We start from the raw sequence: 19028 nt of genomic DNA on the forward strand, positions 1-19028 counted from the left end.
GATGTTCGCTCGTGATCGTCCTGACTTTCGCAGAAAACAGCTTGGCACAACATCGGCGGAATCTGCTTCACGTAGCAGATATACCAAATTGCAAAAGTCCTCATTTTTGCCCCGGCTTAGGCCAACGTCCTCCACGCCCTCGCTGTAATGCCTTCAAATCATCCTAATTCGTGAACTCGAGATAAGGGTCAAATAGTATAACGGGAATCCATACATTCACGCCCGTCCTAAGCACGGTGCGGGTTACCAATAGTCGGAGACGGCGCTCTCCATGCTTACTATCGAAGCCTGAGGCGGTAGAGCGGCAGGCGCTTCAGCAGTCAACCTAACTCTAGCATCCATTCCAACTTTGGCGCTCAAAAGTGGAAGTTTGCACAGACGTCCACCAAGGACGCGTCATGTAATCAGATGCAGGTCACTAGCTGAGTTCCGGCCGAGGTCACCGGAGGTATGCAGCACCGCCAGCAGGTCATTACCGGCATTCAACGTCCACCGCGGGCGAGCGTAACCAAACAAGCACGGACATCGGAATGTCCCGAAGAAGTCAAAATGTGAACTAGTCGTGACTTCGTTACTCAGTTATGCGACGTCTTGGCAAGCACGTCGGGCGTTTCACACAAAAGAATTCTGGGTTAATTTGCAAGATCCCATGTGAGACGCAACATCTGTTAGAAAGTATCCTTTCTTCTTACAGCGCTGAGGTCGCCGTCCTCGGCCAAGTATATCCTGAACGGCAACTTTGTGGTCAGCATGTTCAAGAAAGTGCTGCAGTTTGGCGGCGTGCTGCTTGAGTACACCGGGTCAGACTCGGTAGTCGAGAGAATCAACTGCAGCAAGCCACTGGAAGAGGACCTGGAACTATACGTACGTAGCTGAAGGGGCTAACTAGCGACAAGAGCCACGATTTGAGTCCAGGTGCGTTTGTTCATGTCATTGAAGTCACCGACTTGATGTCACAAGTTTATGCGTGTGCATTGTGTATTGATTTCATTTCGCGCTAATACGTAAAACGCTTGAGCCCGCTACGTTTTGAAAGCAACATTATATTTACGCATTTTCTGTGCCCATACGACGCATTCACCACATGGGTTATTTGCTCGCGGCGCTCCATGACAAGCACAACAAACGTCAGCTAATAAAACCATTCATATTTTGACGGCGGTCTGAAGCAACTGCCCACATGGCACGCCTGGTCACGCGTCGCGACTGTTCGTGAGGCCGACGCCGCGGTGCTGCAGGTGCTGTCGGTGGGTAGTCTCCGGCCGCCGGAGGTGGTGTACGAGTACGTGGTCTCGCTGGGCGAGGTCGAGACGTACCGCTGGCAGCTGGCCCACCTCTGGACCGACTGCGACCGCGTTTGCCACGGTGAGTCGGCACCAGTTCCGAGAACTGCCGCCGCGAATTTAGTGGCGAACCGGCCATTCTCTATGAGCCTATGTGCTGCCATCTGTCGGCCTGTGTGCTGCCGTCTACCGGCGGCCCGTCGCCATCTCTCGATAAAGGTTCTGTCACCTGCCGGCTGACGTTGTTCCCCCCCCCCCCCCCACCCCTCCACAGGCGTGCAGTACCGGGAGCCGGAGTGTGTGCGCACCTCGGATCTGGTCCGCGTGGCCGACAGCCACTGCAAGGCGGCCGAGCGGCCCCGGCGCCGCCAGATGGAGTGCAACTCCCACTGCGAGCTCAAGTGAGCGCAAGCTGGGCGCCGCCGGGTGTCAGACACGCCGCCGGGTGTCAGACACGCCGCTGCGGTCATCAGCCACGCCGCCGTCGGGCGTCAGACACGCCGCCGCCGGGTGTCAGACACGCCACCGAGTGTCAGACACGCCACCGGGTGTCAGACACGCCGCCGGGTGTCAGACACGCCGCTGCGGTCATCAGCCACGCCGCCGCCGGGAGTCAGACACGCCGCCACCGGGTGTCAGACACGCCGCCGCCGAGCATCAGACACACCATTGCGGTCATCAGACACGCCGCCGGGTGTCAGACACGCCGCGGCCGTGTATCAGACACGCCAACGCGGTCATCAGACATGCCGCTGGGTGTCAGACACGCCGCCGGGTGTCAGACACGCCACCGCGGTCATCAGACATGCCGCCGGATGTCAGACACGCCGCCGCGTGCGCTGCCATGTGTACGGTCGACAGGGAATTTGGTAGGATATAAAGAGCCATGCTCATGGTTTGATATTGTCATGACACGGCTGTGGGCATCCCGCTGATGAGGTTTGGCTTTAGGTTTAGTGACCTACATAAGCGCACATCGTCACGAGCACAGACCAGCGTGGTCATGTGCACGCAGAAGACGCTTCCTTGGTGTCTCCTGCCGCTTTCCTCTCCCGGCCACCGCCCTCCCGCCCGGCCACGGGCCGCCTGACCCTGCCGCTCGACTGCGGGCCGCCTGACCCTGCCGCCGGCTCTGCCGCAGGTGGGAGGTCACGCACCGCTCCGAGTGCTCCTCGGCCTGCGGCCCGGGCATGCGCACGAACGTGGTGCGCTGCTTCCAGAAGTTTCCTATGTACGAGATGTCGCCGATCGGTGCGCAGTACTGTCGCCAGGTGGCAGGCCGGCCGCCAGACACCGAGCCCTGCCAGGGCACCTGCGAACACACGCGCTGGCGCTACGGCGAGTGGTCTCAGGTAAGGGAGAGAGGGCCGACAAGGCTCCGTAGGCGAGGCGGCCGTATCAATCAGCTTCTTTGATGTTCGTTGTTTCTGTCAGTCGCCTTTCATGTAGATAGCGCGCGCGGTGAACCGGAGTGGGCAAAGTGAGGCTTGTGGATCTTTGACGATGTGTTCAGTCTTTTGATGCTGATAGCAACTTTACTTTGCCAAAGTCTCAAACGAAATAGGGCCAGTTCAAAGTCCTGCCGCACCGAACGTGCACCGCCGCGTGATTTCAGCCACAGATGTGGAGGTGCAAATGACGTTTGTGGGTACCAATCACGCCGATATACTGACGCTGACCCGGTGCACCGGCCAGCGCGGTGGCGGCCCGATGGCGGGATGTCAAGCCCCTACGTCCCACCACTCGACCGACGCCGGGTGTCAGGTGGCTGACATCGTTCGCCGGCAGTGTTCTCGGTCCTGCGGAGGGGGCACGCAGAGACGATCAGCCAACTGCGTCAGCAGCGAGGGCCAGGAGCTGGCCGAGGCGCGCTGCGAGCAGGCGGCGCGCGACACGCAGCGCGAGTGTAACAGCGTTGAGTGTCCCCAGTGGCACGTGGGCAACTGGACTGAGGTGAGGTCCGAGCTGGGAGGGTGCCGGTGCCGTGCCCGCCGCTCAGCCGCTGTCATGGCTCCCAAGGCTGCACCGGAGTGGCGCGGCACGTGCGCACTTGCTGGTCTCTGTCGTGTCTAACAATGCCGCTGAAGTCATACGTCGCGTATTGTTTTGTTCGCCAGCTTCTGTCATGTCTGTCGATGGCGTAAGAGTAACACTCCGCGTGCGTGTTCACCAGTGCTGCTGTCCCTACCGAGTCCGCCGGAGTAGCACCCGACGTGCGTGTTCACCAGTGCTCCTGTACCTGCCGAGTCCGCCGGAGTAGCACTCCACGTGCGTGTTCACCAGTGCTCCTGTCCCTACCGAGTCCGCCGGAGAAGCACTCCACGTACCTGTTCACCAGTGCCCCTGTCCCTACCGAGTCCGCCGGAGTAGCACTCCACGTACGTGTTCACCAGCGCTCCTGTCCCTACCGGGTCCGACAGCACTCCACGTGCGTGTTCACCAGTGCTCCTGTCCCTACCGAGTCCGCCGGAGTAGCACTCCACGTGCGTGTTCACCAGTGCCCCTGTCCCTACCGAGTCCGCCGGAGTAGCACTTCACGTGCTTAATGATCAACCACTGTCATGTCCGTCGAAGCGGCAGAGCTACCTGAGCCGATCCACGCCTGACATGTTTTGTGAAGCGGTCGGGGTAACGCCTGCCGCCGCCGGCAGTGCTCCCGTACGTGCGGGGTGGGCCAGCGTCTGCGGCCGCTCTGGTGCTGGCAGCAGGACCGCACCGTCGACGACGCCCTCTGTGACCTCGGCCAGGCGCCGCCGCGGGTCGAGCCGTGCTCAGGCGAGCCGTGCGCTCAGTGGGTCACGGCCGAGTGGTCAGAGGTGGGTGGAGAATGGCGGGTGCGGCTGCCCTCATGGGAAGGCAAGGGTGGCCAGGTGAAGACCCTGGTTATATACTGGGTGTTAGGTGCTGCCTTGCTTGCGTAGTGTCTTTGAGGGTCCTCGCTGTTGTCTTCCAGCTTTCCGCCAAGACGCGGATCCAGCAATATTAATCTTTTTGGAGGAACATTTGGTGCAAACAGCAGACAAGTTCGTACAGTTCTCGAATCAACCGGCTAACGAAGCTACTCTTTATTGGTTAAAACCGACTGGCAGTAAATGCTGGTGGACCCAGCTAGCAGAAAAAGACAGAAAGACTTCAATGCAGCAAACTACGCTTCGACAAGCTGATGAGGCGTCATCAGGGCAGGCTCAACAATATCATGACGTAATAGCATCTAAAAGGCTGCAACACTGTATATTGTGACCTTTGACTGGAACCACAGCGAGGCTGGTTACGGAAGAGACAGTCATCGCAACAGCTATGAGTGGCCAGAGGCTGCTTTACGCAGGTTTAGAGGCTGATTTTTGCGCCAATTAGGATACAAAGACAAACGCCACACATTGCACCCTTTGGTGTCGAATGAGCAAACAACTACTGGTCCTTGAACCACTTGAGAAACGTTGTGACGTAACATAATGAAGACAGGAACGTGTCAGTTTTCTGAGATTGTACCAGCTAGTCTTGTTTTTGCCGGTACCAACCATCGGGTGATCATGGAAAACACTTTACCAGTAAAAACCGACTTTAACCAGACATTGGCCGAAACTCGGCTGAGCCACCTGCAATGTCAGCACTGTGCTCGGTACTGACCATTCCAGTTGTGAGGATATGCCCATGTTTCGGAAGCTCAGGAGGCACGTGTGATGCGGCCGATATTACTCACACATGAAGAAAGGTCGTAAAACCATCCCAAAAGGCCGCCCAACGCTGGAAAGCTGATGTGCAGGGTGAATGCTGCTTGCGCCGTGCTGCAAATATTTTGGTGCACTGCTATATGAAAAGATATGGAGCCAGAAGGAGGGTAAGAATACTACAAGTTCATTCTGGCGTATCTGTATTTTACTATGAGAACTGCGCGCGCCTCAATCTGTGGGGTCGTGATAAATGCGCGCGAAAATTACAGAGCCGTGTGCATTCATATGGTCGACAGCAGTGTTTTGCTGCTTGGCATGCACCCGCTCACCTTCGCCAACCTCCGGCAGTGCTCAGTGACCTGTGGTGCCGGGGTCAGCGTGAGGTCAGTGACCTGCAACTCGGCGGAGGGCGGCCCCGTCAGAGAATACCTCTGCAATTCCCCACGACCATCCGCCAACCGCAACTGCGTCAGGCCGGCCTGCCAGCCCGGACAGCCGAGCACGACGGTGGCGCCGCCGCGGCCCGAGCTGGAAACTAATCTGATCGCCACACACCGCGCCAACGTGTGGCGCTGGGGGCGCTGGTCTAAGGTGACGTATCACGCAGCAGGGCGTCACTGGTGACGTCAGCCATCAGGCGCTCTGACAGGCCATCTAAGTTCGCGGCCTTATCAGTGCGGGCCGAGGATAACTTTGTTTTGTACCGTGCGGTACCATCGCGTTGCAAAGACAGAGACGCAATATTTCAAGCACTCAACTAACGTGCTTTCCTTCGCTGGCATCGTACATTACGTTCGTTTTTACCAACAGCAATCCGGATCAGGTGCCTCTTAAAAGTCTTCTAGCTGCACATGTAAAATGACTATCAGGTGGCCATCATTCTGTGGCCATAAATCCCTTCACATCAAACGACGGAATCAAATCACATCGCGGCACAGTCGGGTAACCGCCGTGCAATGGGTGGTCCTCAGTGCTCACGGCCCTGCGGCGAGGGCGTGCGGTCTCGCTCCGTGGTCTGCTACAACGCTCGCACGAGCCAGCCGCTGGCCGACGACGCGTGCCGGCACGTGGAGCGGCCCGTAGCCACCGACCAGTGCCGAGAGGCCTACTGCGGCGTGTGGAACACTTCGGCTTGGTCCGACTGTAGCGCCTCCTGCGGGCAGGTGGGTGACCTCCGCGGGCCCGTTGGTGGTCCGGGTGCCGCCGCCTGCAGGTGTGATGGCCACCCCGTGTATGGCCGTAGTCGTGTTGGGATGTTTTACGGTTGCATTTGCACTGACCAACAGCTGCGTCCACTCATTGAAACGACTAGTAATGCACCTGTCTTGATGACATAGACACACAGAGAACAGGATTCATGGATCAAAATGATTGGGGAGGATGCGCACAAGAAGAATAATGACCAAAGGGAACAAGGATGTGGGAACGGGAGCTGTGTCACGCATGATCGTCCAGCCCGCGAGGCGGCCGTGGCGCGCCGCTGATGCTTCCGCGCGCCTCCGCCAGGGTCTGGAGCGCCGCCGAGTGATGTGCCTGTCGGCGGCGGCCGGCGCGCCGCTGCCGGCCAGCGAGTGTGACGCGCTGACGGCGCCGACCGCCGAGCGGGCCTGCCGCAGCCAGCGCGACTGCACGGGAGGCCGCGAGCCGGAGCGCCACTGGATCTCCGGCGCCTGGGGGCCGGTCAGTGGTCCAGTGAGAGGCTCCGGCTGACCGCAGGGCCAGCACCTGTCTCCGGCTGTTCGAGGAGGGGGGGGGGGGGGGAAGCTGTCCTAAGCTCCGCGGAGGGATGGGCTTCCGGACTGGCAGTCAGCGCTATTTGTGGCCAACTATGATCACTCACTGCCCTCCCATCCCCAAACCCCCCGAGACACACCTCCAACTTCTGATGCTCTCCCATGTCTGACCTCGTAATGCACGTGGCAAACCCGACCACCCGCTACCCCTGACTCTCAGTATGCTCAAGACACATCTCACGTCTCTATCAGCTTTGACACGTCGGCGCACCGACACCCCTGGCAGCCTCTGCCTGTGCCGACACTTTGATCAGTGACCCAGCTGACGCCATAGTTTCTCCGGCCGCGGCCGTCGGCCACCGCTGACCACCCGCCCCTGGCCGTGTTGCAGTGCTCCCGCAGCTGCGGCGGCGGGTTCCGGCAGCGGCTGGTGCTGTGCCGCGGGCAGGAGAAACCGTCGGCCATCACTGACCTGCCGCGCCCGGCCGTGTTGCAGTGCTCACGCAGCTGCGGCGGCGGGTTTCGGCAGCGGCTGATGCTGTGCCGCGGGCAGGATGAGCCGCCGGCCACCGCTGACCACCCGCCCCTGGCCGTGTTGCAGTGCTCCCGCAGCTGCGGCGGCGGGTTCCGGCAGCGGCTAGTGCTGTGCCGTGGGCAGGAGGAGCCGCCGGGCTGCGATCCCAGCGAGCAGCCCACCCCCACCGAGCCCTGCAACCCCGAACCGTGTCCCTCCTGGCAGACGGGAGAGTGGGGAGAGGTAGGCACCCGTGCCCGGACACGGCCAGATGGTGGACCGCGGCCGGGTGTAATCCGTGGTCGTGGTACGAGCTTTTTATTGGCCATATTATGCCATATGACGTCCAGAAGGGGACCATGGTCTTCTGATAACGTCCCTAAACATTTCGCACAGGAGCGAATTTTGCACGTTGTTCATAAACAGGGATATATGCTCCGCATTTCAGCAGCCCATGTCATCCTACCACTGGCTATTCCCTCTGATCAGGACGGCAAGGTTGTAACGGCTGAACCAACTCTAGCGCAGCTGGGTTCGTTGGTCTGACTGCTTGCAATTGCCGGCTGTGCCAAACTGTCACTGGCCTGAACTTACACTGTTGTCCGACATCATGCCCTCTATCCCCAAGCACAACATCTGTGGTCCTTGTCCCTGTAGTCCCCGTAGTACACCAGCCTCCCGTGATTCGCCAATGCTGGCTTCGTCTCTGTTCTGCAGTGCAGCGTCAGCTGCGGCCCTGGCACCCGTCTACGTCAGGTAGGCTGCCGGAACGCGCAGGGCGCCTCCCGGCCGGACCACCAGTGTCCGGCGGCGGCGCGGCCCGAGGAGGTGCTGCCCTGCCGACAGGCCGCCTGCCGGCCGTCGCCGCCGCCCGCCGGCCAGCCGTTCAGCTGGCGCGTCTCAGCCTGGTCCAAGGTGAGCCCCCGGTGGACCGGCTTCGCTGCCGCTGCCCCGGCCGGCTGCATGGCTGGCGCTCGCCTGGCACCGCCTGCAGGGAGCCCACGGGCTGCGAGGTGGTCCGTCCTGGAGGAGCGCTGAGGGCTGCCAAACTTGGGAGTGCCGTTTTCTCGAGCACCGTGCAGTGCCCTGGCTGGTTATGCGCGGTGCGTGTCTGGCTTGTCGCGAGGAGTCCATCGTTTGTGGCCTTCTATTTCTGCTTGCGAACATGTTTGTTTCGAGAGTTTCGACGCATGCTTTGTTGATATCAAGCGTTTTAAACTCATTTCGCAACTCTCGTATCTTGAGCGTACTTTGCTTCGCGTTGTGCCCACATGCCACGAACCATTTAAGCCACTTAGACATGAACGGGGGCCTTGTGCAACTGCTTGCCTTCAATCAGCCGACTCCACGAGTGCGAGGCTGATCTGTGTGGGTGTGCTTGTCATCGCGGGGCTGCCCAAAGCCGCCCGGCTTCCCTCCCCTCTCCAAACAATCAGCGCAGGGGCTGAAACCCCGCGGCCAGCAGGCGCCGAGCAAGCCGGCGCGGGTTCGCTCGGCTTCTGCTTGGGACGCCGACGGCTGCCATGGCAACGCTGCCAGCGCTGCCCGCTGTTCGCAGTGCTCGAAGCGGTGCGGCACCGGCGTGCGGGTGCGCACGGTGTCCTGTGTGGCGGGCAGGTCGGGCGCGCGCGTGCCGAGGGGCCACTGCGCCGGCCGGCGGCCCCGCTCGCGCCGACCCTGCCGCGCAGCACGCTGCGCTCACCAGTGGGTGGCCTCCGGATGGTCAAAGGTGACGGCTGCGGCGGCGCTGATGTCGCGCTCCGGCCGCGGCGCGCGAGTGCCCGGGCGACGGCGGTCGCACCGGTCTGGCCGCGCTCTTCGTGTCTCCGCCCGTGTCGCAGCTGAGGGCGGGGCTTCGAGAGACACTCTAACGCTGCCGCTGTCCGCTCTCGCTCTTCTCTTCACTCTCGCTCTCTTCGCCTCTTCTCTCTTTCTCTGTCGTTCCGTCCACTGGCGGTAACTCTGCTGACTCTGTCCATGGCATGGAAATATGTATGTGCTTACGCCTTTAAAACGAATCACTCTATGCCGTCTTTTAAGAGGAGTCCTTTGCGAGCGGCTCGCGCATGACACGTCTCTGGAAAACCCCGAACGCGAAACCAAAGTTTTCTTCATGATGTATTCCTCTTAAGTTTGAAGGCATTCTATTTGCCATAAATAAACGTAGCAGTAGTGCAATTCGGAGAAAATAAGTTTCACTGTCGACTTTCAGAAAATGAGTTCTCACCTAGACGAGGCACTTCCTCGGGGCAACAAGCTTTCTTCATGAACCTCGTTCGCATTGTTCCTGATGTACTTCGTGCATGATCATTCTATTCCATGGGCGACTACGTTATCCCTGATCCTAGGTACATTTCTTTACTGGAGGTTGTCCATACAACCGGCAATTAAGCTCCCAGAACCTTGAGCTTGTGCATAGTGCCAGCTAGATCGAATGGATACATATACAAGTGTGCATACAGTTAGTGATACGACTGCTAGGCGGCTTATTAGGCATATTTATGTCAACCACTAATAATAACGTTGTCCACGGATTTGGTTTCATCTGCTTAGATTGTTTTTCAACAAACCACTGAACCGTGCAGACGCTGTGACGCCAAAGACTAGCAACTGCGGCCAGGTTGTGATTCAGATTAAAGTTCCGAACTTTTGGACGCCCCTAGCTTTCTTTTGAGATCAATTTTTGACGAAGCTGGCTGTAAAAAAGCCATTCTTAAGGTCAAATCGCTTGCAAGCGTCTGCACGGCTTCCGAATTGCTCCCGTTTAACCACCGCCTGCAGCGCATCCGCGACGGTGGCTCCCTCGTGGCGGTGGCGCGCACTAACAGTCAGCGCTGTTGCCACGGCGCGGCGGCAGTGTTCCAGGTCGTGCGGCGCCGGCGTGCAGTACCGCCAGGTGACGTGCCATCGCACCAGCGTGCTGGGCTGGCCGCTGCCGGAGCCGACCGGCGGCGGCTGCGCCGAGCGCCGGCGGCCGGCGGCGGCGCGCCGCTGCTGGCGCTCCTGCGGCACACGGTATCGCTGGAAGACCGGGCGCTGGTCCAAGGTATTCGCTGGTGGCCCGCGGCTGCCCGGCTGGCCGGCAGCCTGACCGGCGGCCGGGCACTGGGCGGCACAGCTGGTGGTGCCACCGGTGTGCAGCCTCCCCTCCGTCCGCTGCCCTCGCTTGCGCTTCGTCAGTGTCCTCTGCTTGGTCCACTTCTGTTTTCCCTTTTCTCTGTCTGTCTGCTGCTGTGCTCATCCTCCTCGGTCCGCTTTCTTTGCGCTTTCTTCGCGCTTGCCAGAGGGGCTCCGGCGCGCGCATCGGCGTCGTGTTGCTATTCCTGTATTTTCCCGTGTGCAGAGCACCCACGGATGCGTTCTGCGATCGGCTCGCGATGATTATTATGCGTTTCGAGCTACAATCGCGTAATACTTCAAAGACAACTAGACGTCTAACAGCTTCTTTGTAAAGGTCCTCAGCAAGCTCTGCTTGCGCATCAGTCACTTGAAACGCCAGCATCAACGCCCTGCTGCGCGGGCGACGCCCAGCGCGGCTGCATGCCAGCCCGGCCTGGCCCGCCGCTGACGGCAGCGCCGCCGTGTGTTGCAGTGCACCAAGCCGTGCGGACGGCACGGTTACCGGTACCGCAAGGTGCGCTGCGTGAACGGCTCCGGCCGGCGCGTCTCGCGCCGCCAGTGTGCCAAGAGGAGGCGGCCGGCCCGCCGGCGCCGCTGCAACCGGCGTCCCTGCGGTCCCGCCAGCTGCGCGCAGGTACGGCCCGCGGCCCGGTGCCGCCCGGGGGTCATTGTGACACGCCCCCTGCGGGGTCTCAGCCCTGGAACCCGCGGCCCAGTACCGCCCGGGAGACCGCGTGACGCGCCCTCTGCGAGGCCTCAGCCCTGGGACCCGCGGACCACCCGGGGGTCAGCGTAACACACCCTCTACGGGGTCTCAGTCCTGGGACCAGCGCATTACACGCGGCGTTCTCACGCGGTCTTAAGGTTACGTAACAATATCCACCGTGGAGGGAGGTATCACGCCTAGGCACGTCTGATGTACGAATAATTCACATGATAGGCCAGGCACACCCGATTGCGCGTGCGGCGCCGGATGTGCCCTATCTGTAGCCACAGCAACGTGCTGGTGCAATTCATGTTGCTCACAAGTGTATTGTGGGTGCTCGTATAGAATGCGCAGCGTGCGGGTACTATTGGGATAGCAGCACAATACACATGTCTACACCCTCTGCATCGCTATAACACTTACAAAAAGTTGCCTGACGAGTCCTCACCAGGCACAGCTTTCCCGGAGCCGGGCGTTGTTCAGTTGGTCCGGCCGCCGCCAGGTGCGCGAGAACAGCAGCCAGCCCACGGACGGCGAGTACCGGCTGGTGGTGGCCGGCCACAACGCCTCCATCTACTGCCACGGCATGAACACCAGCCAGCCGCGCGAATACATCACCCTGCCGGCGCGGCGGCGCGGGCGCTACTCCAACTTCGCCGAAATCGACCCCAAACGGTGCGGAGGGGCGCGGCTGGTGGCTCGGCCGAACCTCGGATCCAGGGTCTCGGGTTCGAATTCAGCTATGGATGAAACTGAAGAAATGAAAAAAGGTGTTCAGCTTTGAATGATATGCTCGGGCATATCGGATCAGTGGGCTTGCGGTTGCAGTGCTCATGTGCTACGAGTTAAATGCCCAGACAAATACAATAAACGTTAACGTAGCGCAGAAATTTGGTGAAGGGTCCAAACTTGTAACATGTCTGGTGATGGCGCCCCAAATGTCTTCGTCTACGGACTTACCAAAAAAACCCCCTGAAAAACCAAGAGGTAGCTCACTCCTGGTTCTTTTATATTTCTCGATTGATTCTAGACCTGGGTGTTTTTTTTATTATTCTGGGTGTTTTTCTGGTTCAGGAACTAGAATCTGGTTTTCGGAAAAAAACAATTGAACCAGGCGCATATCTGAGAAACGGTAACGGAGGTGAACCTGTCACAACTCTACCTGTGATCGATTGTTTTCCGGTGTCTGGTTTTCTTTTCTGATTTTTTTTTGCTTATTATCCGCTGAAATGCCTTCTGATGCGCACGGCATACCTTGGCAGAATGACGAACCCGTGCTCAGCCGTCAATACGATTTGGTGGATTCAGCAGCCGTCAATTGCTGACTGTTCTCCTTAGTCGATGACTGGTGGACGGTTGCTTGTGATGGGATTCAGCTCTCTACTGCCACCGTCCAGAGCTGCAGGGCACCTCTCAGCCTCAACCGACCACCTCGTCGGCAGGCTGATGCAGTCGTCCAGCTGTCCCTACAACGGCAGTCGTGTGCGGCCGTCCCAGTGTGACGCCTGCGTGCGCACGCGCAGCCCCCACTCGGGCATGACCGTCTTCAAGCGGGTCCGACTCAACATCACCTCACTCAATATCATAGGTATGGACCAGGCTTGAGTGGTGGAGACGTCAGTCACGAGTGTTCGCGTGCGGTCGACTCTGTCGCCACGACCGCGAATATCCCGGGCTTTGGTCTCTTGGTTGTCACATCGTGACTGTGAACCTGTCCTGCGCGCGGCGCGGCGTTTCATACCCGTCCCGAGCCTTGCGCTGGCTTTCACGGAACCGAGGCACATCTCGCCAACTGAGGACCAGTTCTTGACACGCTCCCCATGACTGCGCCCTGGTCGTGACGGCCCAGCACGTGGACGCTCCTGCCCGCAGGCCGGAACTTCACCACACCTCCATGACGATACCCTGGCTACTCCAGCCCCGACAAACACCTGCCTGTCTTTTCCGCAGCTCGGGACGTCACCACACCTTCATGACTGTACCCAGGCTGCTCCAGCCCCGACAAACACCTGTCTGTATTGCCCACAGCCCAGGACTTCACCACACCTTCATGACTGCACCCTGGCTGCTCCAACCCCCACAAACCCCTGTCTCTCCAACAAACACCTGCCCGTCTTGCCCGCAGCCCGGGACTTCACGTTCGCCGTACAGGTGCGGGGACGACATGTCAGCTTCGGCGAGTCCGGCGACTGCTACTCCTCGGCAGGATGCCCGCAGGGCCGTTTCGGCATCAACCTGGCCGGCACCGGCTTCAGGCTGGCTTCCAACCTCACCTGGGTCGGCATCGGCAACAAGCCCACCGTCCGCGTCTCACTGAACAAGGTCCGCCGCGCCCCCTGCCGGACCGACGAGCCCCCCGGTTGCCGATATTTGGCGGCGTGGGAACTTACAGAATATTGTGGACGCACGAGCACTTCTCAGCGCTGACCATGCAGATGCAAAGAAGCAGGACGCCATAGGACTGATGCAGATTATTGACTTACCTTGAGGACTAGCGTTGCGCTGTATTGGTAAGCAGTCGTCAAGTAATGCGTGACAAGCCGGCAAAAAATCGAGCTGAAGATGAACACGCTGTACTGCATTACTTCACTGTGCATGGGACCAAGAGCGTCCACGTCAAATAGATGATGGCCTGTGGCAAAGTGGAGGTTTACCATCAATGTATTTCGGCCTTTACGTCAGAGGTTGTTTTGCTCTCTGCGTACAAAATTAGGATGTAATTTTGATAAAAGATAGGACATGACATCTAGATCTGGCATCAGTGACAGCGGGTGCAATGAACTGGCTGCGATGCGCGGCTCCTTCTCATAAAACTTCTACTCGCCGCTGCTGGGCGCTAACCAGCTGTTGACGGCCGTGCGGCACGTGCCGGCAGGCACGGACAGGCGCCAGGGGCCTGTGCGGCGGCTTCTGCGGCACGTGTCGGGCGAACTCGCCCGGCGGCGTGCAGCTGGAGCCGGACCCCTCCTGAGCGAGGCCACCGCGCCGGCAAGGTAAGCACGAGCCAAGGCATGCACGCCCCGAGGGCAGGTGGCGGTGCCTCCATCAAACCGCTACCACACATGACGACTCATGAGACGCGTGGCCGCGCGAGGGGCAGCACGTGGTTTATGATATTTCTTCCGTGCGCTGGTCTTAGCTATGACAAGGAGCTGCGTGCTCTGGTATGCTTTATCACTCGCCTAAATTATTATTTCGTCAAAGGGAGCGTTCCACAGTTACATGGGGTGTTGAACTGAAAAAGCCACCCTAGAGACCTTTTGGTGCAGTTAATCATCCCGCCGTTCTTAAGAGCTAAGCCCCGCTAGTTTCTTAGCTACACGCCTGCGAAAAGGGGGAAAGTTTATCGGGAAGAGTGTTTCGGTCACCTTGGCATTCGTGACATCATGACAACGCCATTCAAATCCTACCATTCATAAGCCATGCAGTGATCAAGGCAAAACAAGATGGAATTGTCAAGGCTTTCATGGCTGGCGTTCGTTGAGGGTGATTTCCAGATATAACGACCGCCAGTTGGCTCTCAGTCGATGTTGTTCAAGGTACGGTAACATAGTCAAATCATGACGCATTGGGGAGCATGTGTACTAAACAGAGAATTTGTGCTGTCTAGATAAGTCTTTTCCATTTATTGTTATAAGTGAACATACTTCCTCATACATGATACTTGCTTCATTGTCTTCAAATGTGAATAATTCCCTTTAACCACCTGGTTATACGCGTGGAACTGGTCATTCGGCTTTCTGGATGACCATTACTTCTCGGCGTCCAGGCATTGCCTAGACGGCGGCGTGTGTCTGACGTTGTTCCCCTGCCAGCAGGGTCGCTGCGTCGGCTCCATCGCACCTCATCTGTACATACATCGTGACATCCGTCTCTGCTAGTCATGCCATCCGGTCGTCTCGCAGACGTGGCAACATCTGTCGAGTGACCCGTGAACTCAAATGATCAAGAGTGAGCCACAGCCGGCGCTGTCTCTCTTCGCGAGACCACCTGGTGCCAAGGATTCTGGGCGAGGGCCAGCCGTTTGTTTGTTTCTGTTTTTATACAAACAATATTCTCCACTGCTTTCCTGGTGTGCAGTGACATTGTAGCATCAACCCCGGCAGCTGTCTTCACCGTCGCATTCATAAGCGTGGTTAGAATCGTAGCGAATGCCCGTCAAATGAAGCATTGATCAGGCTCCGTTATTGCTTAACGCCGACGACCGCTAGACGTGTTTCGCCATCCTACTGCCACAAAGTGGACGTGCATTGCACAGGGTTCCCGAATACTGTAGACTGCCAAACCGCAATTGCCAGACTGCCGTACGAAGTCGCTGTTCAGTCTGTTGCGCTCGAATCTCAATACTTCTCACTGCCATAGTGTGGTCGTTCGACCAGGCTTCCTAACGTGCCATATTTGCCCGAGAGAGGATTGGAAAAAGGGCATGATACCGGTAGCCATTAAACTATGCAGCTGTATTTAGCTACGGGTGTGGTAATAGAGTGCGCCTTTAAGCTTAAGAAACTCCTGTTGCAAGAGGCTTGTTGACCCATTCAGGGTTCGCTGTGAAGGCAATTACATTGTAGCATCCACTGTTATTGCTTTGTGTCTTAAAACCGTGGTTATGTACATAAACACAGAAATGGTAGCCTTAATGAAAGGAGCACTGCATACGCACAAGCGCAAGCCAGGTTTTGGAAAGAGCGCAAATTGAGCAGCTGCATGGACGTTGGGCCTTCGGGCAGCGACCTGTTTTCTGGTCATCTGCACAGTTTTGCATTATTCTCGGCATTGCCTAATCCCTTCTAGTCTTCCTCTGTCACGCCCACCACATGACCGAAGCTCATCGCAGCTGCCGTGCTGTATTCTGCTGGCGCTCCCGTGACCGGCTGATGACGTCACTGGTGCTGCGGATCTGCTGGCCGGATCAGCGCATCAGCGCCAGCGTCATCGGTCGCTGGTTCTGGTGGATGAGGCCACTCACGCTGCTACGCAGTTTCTCGCCACGGAGAGGATCGAGCGCGCTCCAGTGTAGCTCAGCGTTGCTTTTTGCGCAGCGGTGCAGTTAGCTGGTGAATCGTGCCCGAGTCCTGCTCGGATGGGGACTTTTGGAGTGTGTGTTCGGTGTGTGTGGAGCGGCTAGGATGCGCACGTGTAAGGTCCGAGAAAAGTCCCCAACCATTGCTGTGAAGTGACCGCACTGATGCTCTGACCACCGTCTCGGCTGTTACACGGGGGCTGGGATTCTGTGGATCTGAAGTTGGATCTTGATATTGTGTAGCTGCAAGTCAGACCATGCCAGCAAGCAAAGGCGAGGCAAGGCATTTGTCATTAAACACGTCGGCTCGTAGCGCCGAGGTTGTAGAACGCTTCTCCGGGCATCTGTCCAAGAAAAAGGGAGATTTCAGAGCACCGTTCGTCAGATATTGCGTGTTGTCTGTGTTCAGTCTTGCAAGGGATGTAGTTTCACAAAATATGCTGATGATTTAAGCAGGGAAGAATGGCTAAACCTGCTCTCAAAATGCCAAGTTATTAATGAAAAAACGGAACAACGGACTTCTCTGCAGATTTCACCTAACTCCCTCTGAAGTTGGGGGTGGGAGTGGGGGATTTGAGCAGCTGAGAGAAGAGTGAACCAAGCTCCTAGTCTTACACTTTCTGCAAGGCCCCCAACCAGCTGGCCAATAGGAAGCCTTTACTTGGAACTCATCCGTTGACAGTTTAGGATTCTTAGCCCAACCCAGTTTACCGATTGGTCCCTCCTCTCGTCACGTGACCTCTGTTGACTGCAGAGATGTCCATCTGCGTCGTTACAGCCACCGTGCTTTCGCCGGATCCGGTGTATGTGTGTGTGTTCGCACGCGCGCGCGTTGTGCAGGTCGGTGACCGACGCTGGCTCGGCCGCGCCCCCGGTGTAAGTCGCCGTCCAACGGCGCCCCCTGGAGCCGTGCCCGTCTGCCAATACACGGTGCCTGCCTAGCCGACGCGCGTATCCGAACGTTGCGCAAGGTCGGCGGGTCGACGGACGGACGGTGGTGATGACCGGGAGGGAACCGAACGCCGCTGCCGGCATCAGCCAAAGTCGACGACATCAGCGAGTCAGCGGATGGAAGGTAGTGATGACCCGGAGGAAACTAATCCACTGCCAAAATCAGCCGACGTCACGGGGTTTGGCTGTATGCCGTTCCCATGGTTGCTAACACGCGGTGCTGAACGTTGGCAAGGTGGACAGACTATTCACTTGGACACATTATAGTAGCTATACTTGAACTAGAATGCCACGTATTGGTCTAGCCCTTTTAATCACGCTATGTTGTTCCGCTGCTGACTGTATCCCAGTGGTTTGCTCCTGTCCCTTGATATTCACCCGGCTGCTCCACGCCCCCCCCCCCCCCAGACTGAAAAAGTGGCAGAATGCTTTGCAGAGATGTTTTATTATCAAAGCTCATGCCAAGCGAACACTGTTGTGTGTTCCCTGATCCCAGCAAATGGTCACATGATCCAGTTCGTCGGATAACTTCTATAACCTTGTCGGACAGGGCTGCAAAGGGTTTTACAGCACTCTACCGTGCAGCAATCCGGTACCAGACGATGCTTTTTTCGGAACACTATTGGCCGACAATGTACATATATTGTACCAAACGTCTGATAAACCATGGGTACGGGGTTCGTTTCCTCGCGGTACCCGTCCTCCCTGTCAGGATGATGGGACATGCAACGCCATTTCGCTCCATTTCCGACTCAGGGGGGGGGGGGGAATGGATGGGTTGTGTCTCCCAAACAAGAATACAGTTCCCTATTTTCATTTATCATTTGCATTGATTTATTTTCGTAGGAAATCATTTTGTAGAATTCGAGTCCCCTCTTCCAAACTAAAGAAAGCGCGCCTAATCTGGGAGACAAATTGTTTGAAGTGCATTTCGGAGGCACGCACAGACATTTTTCTTTCTGCACCCCCCCCCCCCCCGTTCACCTCTACGCATTCCACAAAAATGCATACCTGTAGCCCTTACATTTGCCGACAACGTGGATCTACAAACACCTGAAAACAATATCACTTATGGTTTTTTGACGTCATCGCACAATTAGCTGGAAACGTTAGCGACCTTCCCTATCTTCGCTTAATCATTACTAGCGCAGAACACGCACTTCCTAACAAAGCGTCAGTCAACGGAATGTAGTACAAAGCCCATGCAATATTGGTATCAGGAGATGCACAAGACAGGTGTGAACACCTCTTTTTACAATATAATGACAACATGACGATTAAAAGCGTTTTAAAGGCAAGTCTGAGGCGCGAGTGGCAGTGTGAGAGGCCTACACCAGCGATGCTCAGGCACGGCAATCACATCTTACTTCAAGCCACTGTTCTTCTCAGCAACATGAAGCCACAGTAATGCCTTGACGCATGCGTCGTTCCAATGTCCTCCGTTGACCTCTGAAGGTACAGTTCATGCATTCACGAAACAAGGCATCCAGGTCGGCAGTGCTTTTTAACACTACTTCTAGGGACGCCCTCCGTGTTAGATTATTAGAAAAGCTGCGCAGCGCCTTAAGAAACTGACGATTTGTTACGTTCTTCAAGCCAGTCAGCTTCTCACCACATGAACACAACCAACGGCAAGCCCACAACCCTACACTGGACGCGCACTGAGCCCAACTGATTACCATGTAGCGAGTATTTGGGCCCATCTACCTCAAAGAGCACGACGCTGTAAAACGCCGCAGTGGCAGACTAATCACGTTCGTCGCAAGATGCTGTCTGCGGACAGTCACGATTCTTGCGGCTAGTAATAAGCCCAGTTATTTGGTATTTTATACTGTTTAGTATGCAAAGTGCGTGTTGGCTGAAACATCTGTGAAAAACACTGATCTGAGGGACATTGGAAAAACACTGTGCGATGATTGATCTGTGACGTCAGCACTGACGAAGTATAGCTTGTAGTACATTTCTGTCATCTTTAAAAAGCTATCCTGATTTCAGCTACCATGTTTGACAGCATCTTGTGGTTCAAGCTG

General features: G+C 57.3%; 1 protein-coding gene across 1 annotated transcript in view; it reads left to right on the top strand.

Moving 5' to 3' along the window:
• LOC119089981 (A disintegrin and metalloproteinase with thrombospondin motifs 20) overlaps positions 1-16984 on the top strand; it is a 134440-nt gene extending 117456 nt beyond the window's left edge. Inside the window, exons 15-31 of the mRNA XM_037212781.1 lie at positions 695-864; positions 1239-1365; positions 1558-1684; positions 2425-2635; positions 3072-3236; positions 3935-4099; positions 5303-5545; positions 5926-6117; positions 6461-6634; positions 7289-7444; positions 7919-8116; positions 10794-10955; positions 11530-11702; positions 12470-12615; positions 13153-13349; positions 13903-14020; positions 14846-16984. Coding sequence (XP_037068676.1) covers positions 695-864; positions 1239-1365; positions 1558-1684; positions 2425-2635; positions 3072-3236; positions 3935-4099; positions 5303-5545; positions 5926-6117; positions 6461-6634; positions 7289-7444; positions 7919-8116; positions 10794-10955; positions 11530-11702; positions 12470-12615; positions 13153-13349; positions 13903-13998 — 2702 coding nt within the window. The 3' untranslated portion in view covers positions 13999-14020; positions 14846-16984. The remainder of the gene's footprint in view (positions 1-694; positions 865-1238; positions 1366-1557; positions 1685-2424; positions 2636-3071; positions 3237-3934; positions 4100-5302; positions 5546-5925; positions 6118-6460; positions 6635-7288; positions 7445-7918; positions 8117-10793; positions 10956-11529; positions 11703-12469; positions 12616-13152; positions 13350-13902; positions 14021-14845) is intronic.
• The last annotated feature ends 2044 nt before the right edge of the window (positions 16985-19028 follow it).

This window comes from Pollicipes pollicipes, unplaced genomic scaffold, assembly GCF_011947565.3.
Source record: "Pollicipes pollicipes isolate AB1234 unplaced genomic scaffold, Ppol_2.1 Scaffold_3087;HRSCAF=3621_pilon_pilon_pilon, whole genome shotgun sequence".
Taxonomy (NCBI): domain Eukaryota; kingdom Metazoa; phylum Arthropoda; class Thecostraca; order Pollicipedomorpha; family Pollicipedidae; genus Pollicipes; species Pollicipes pollicipes.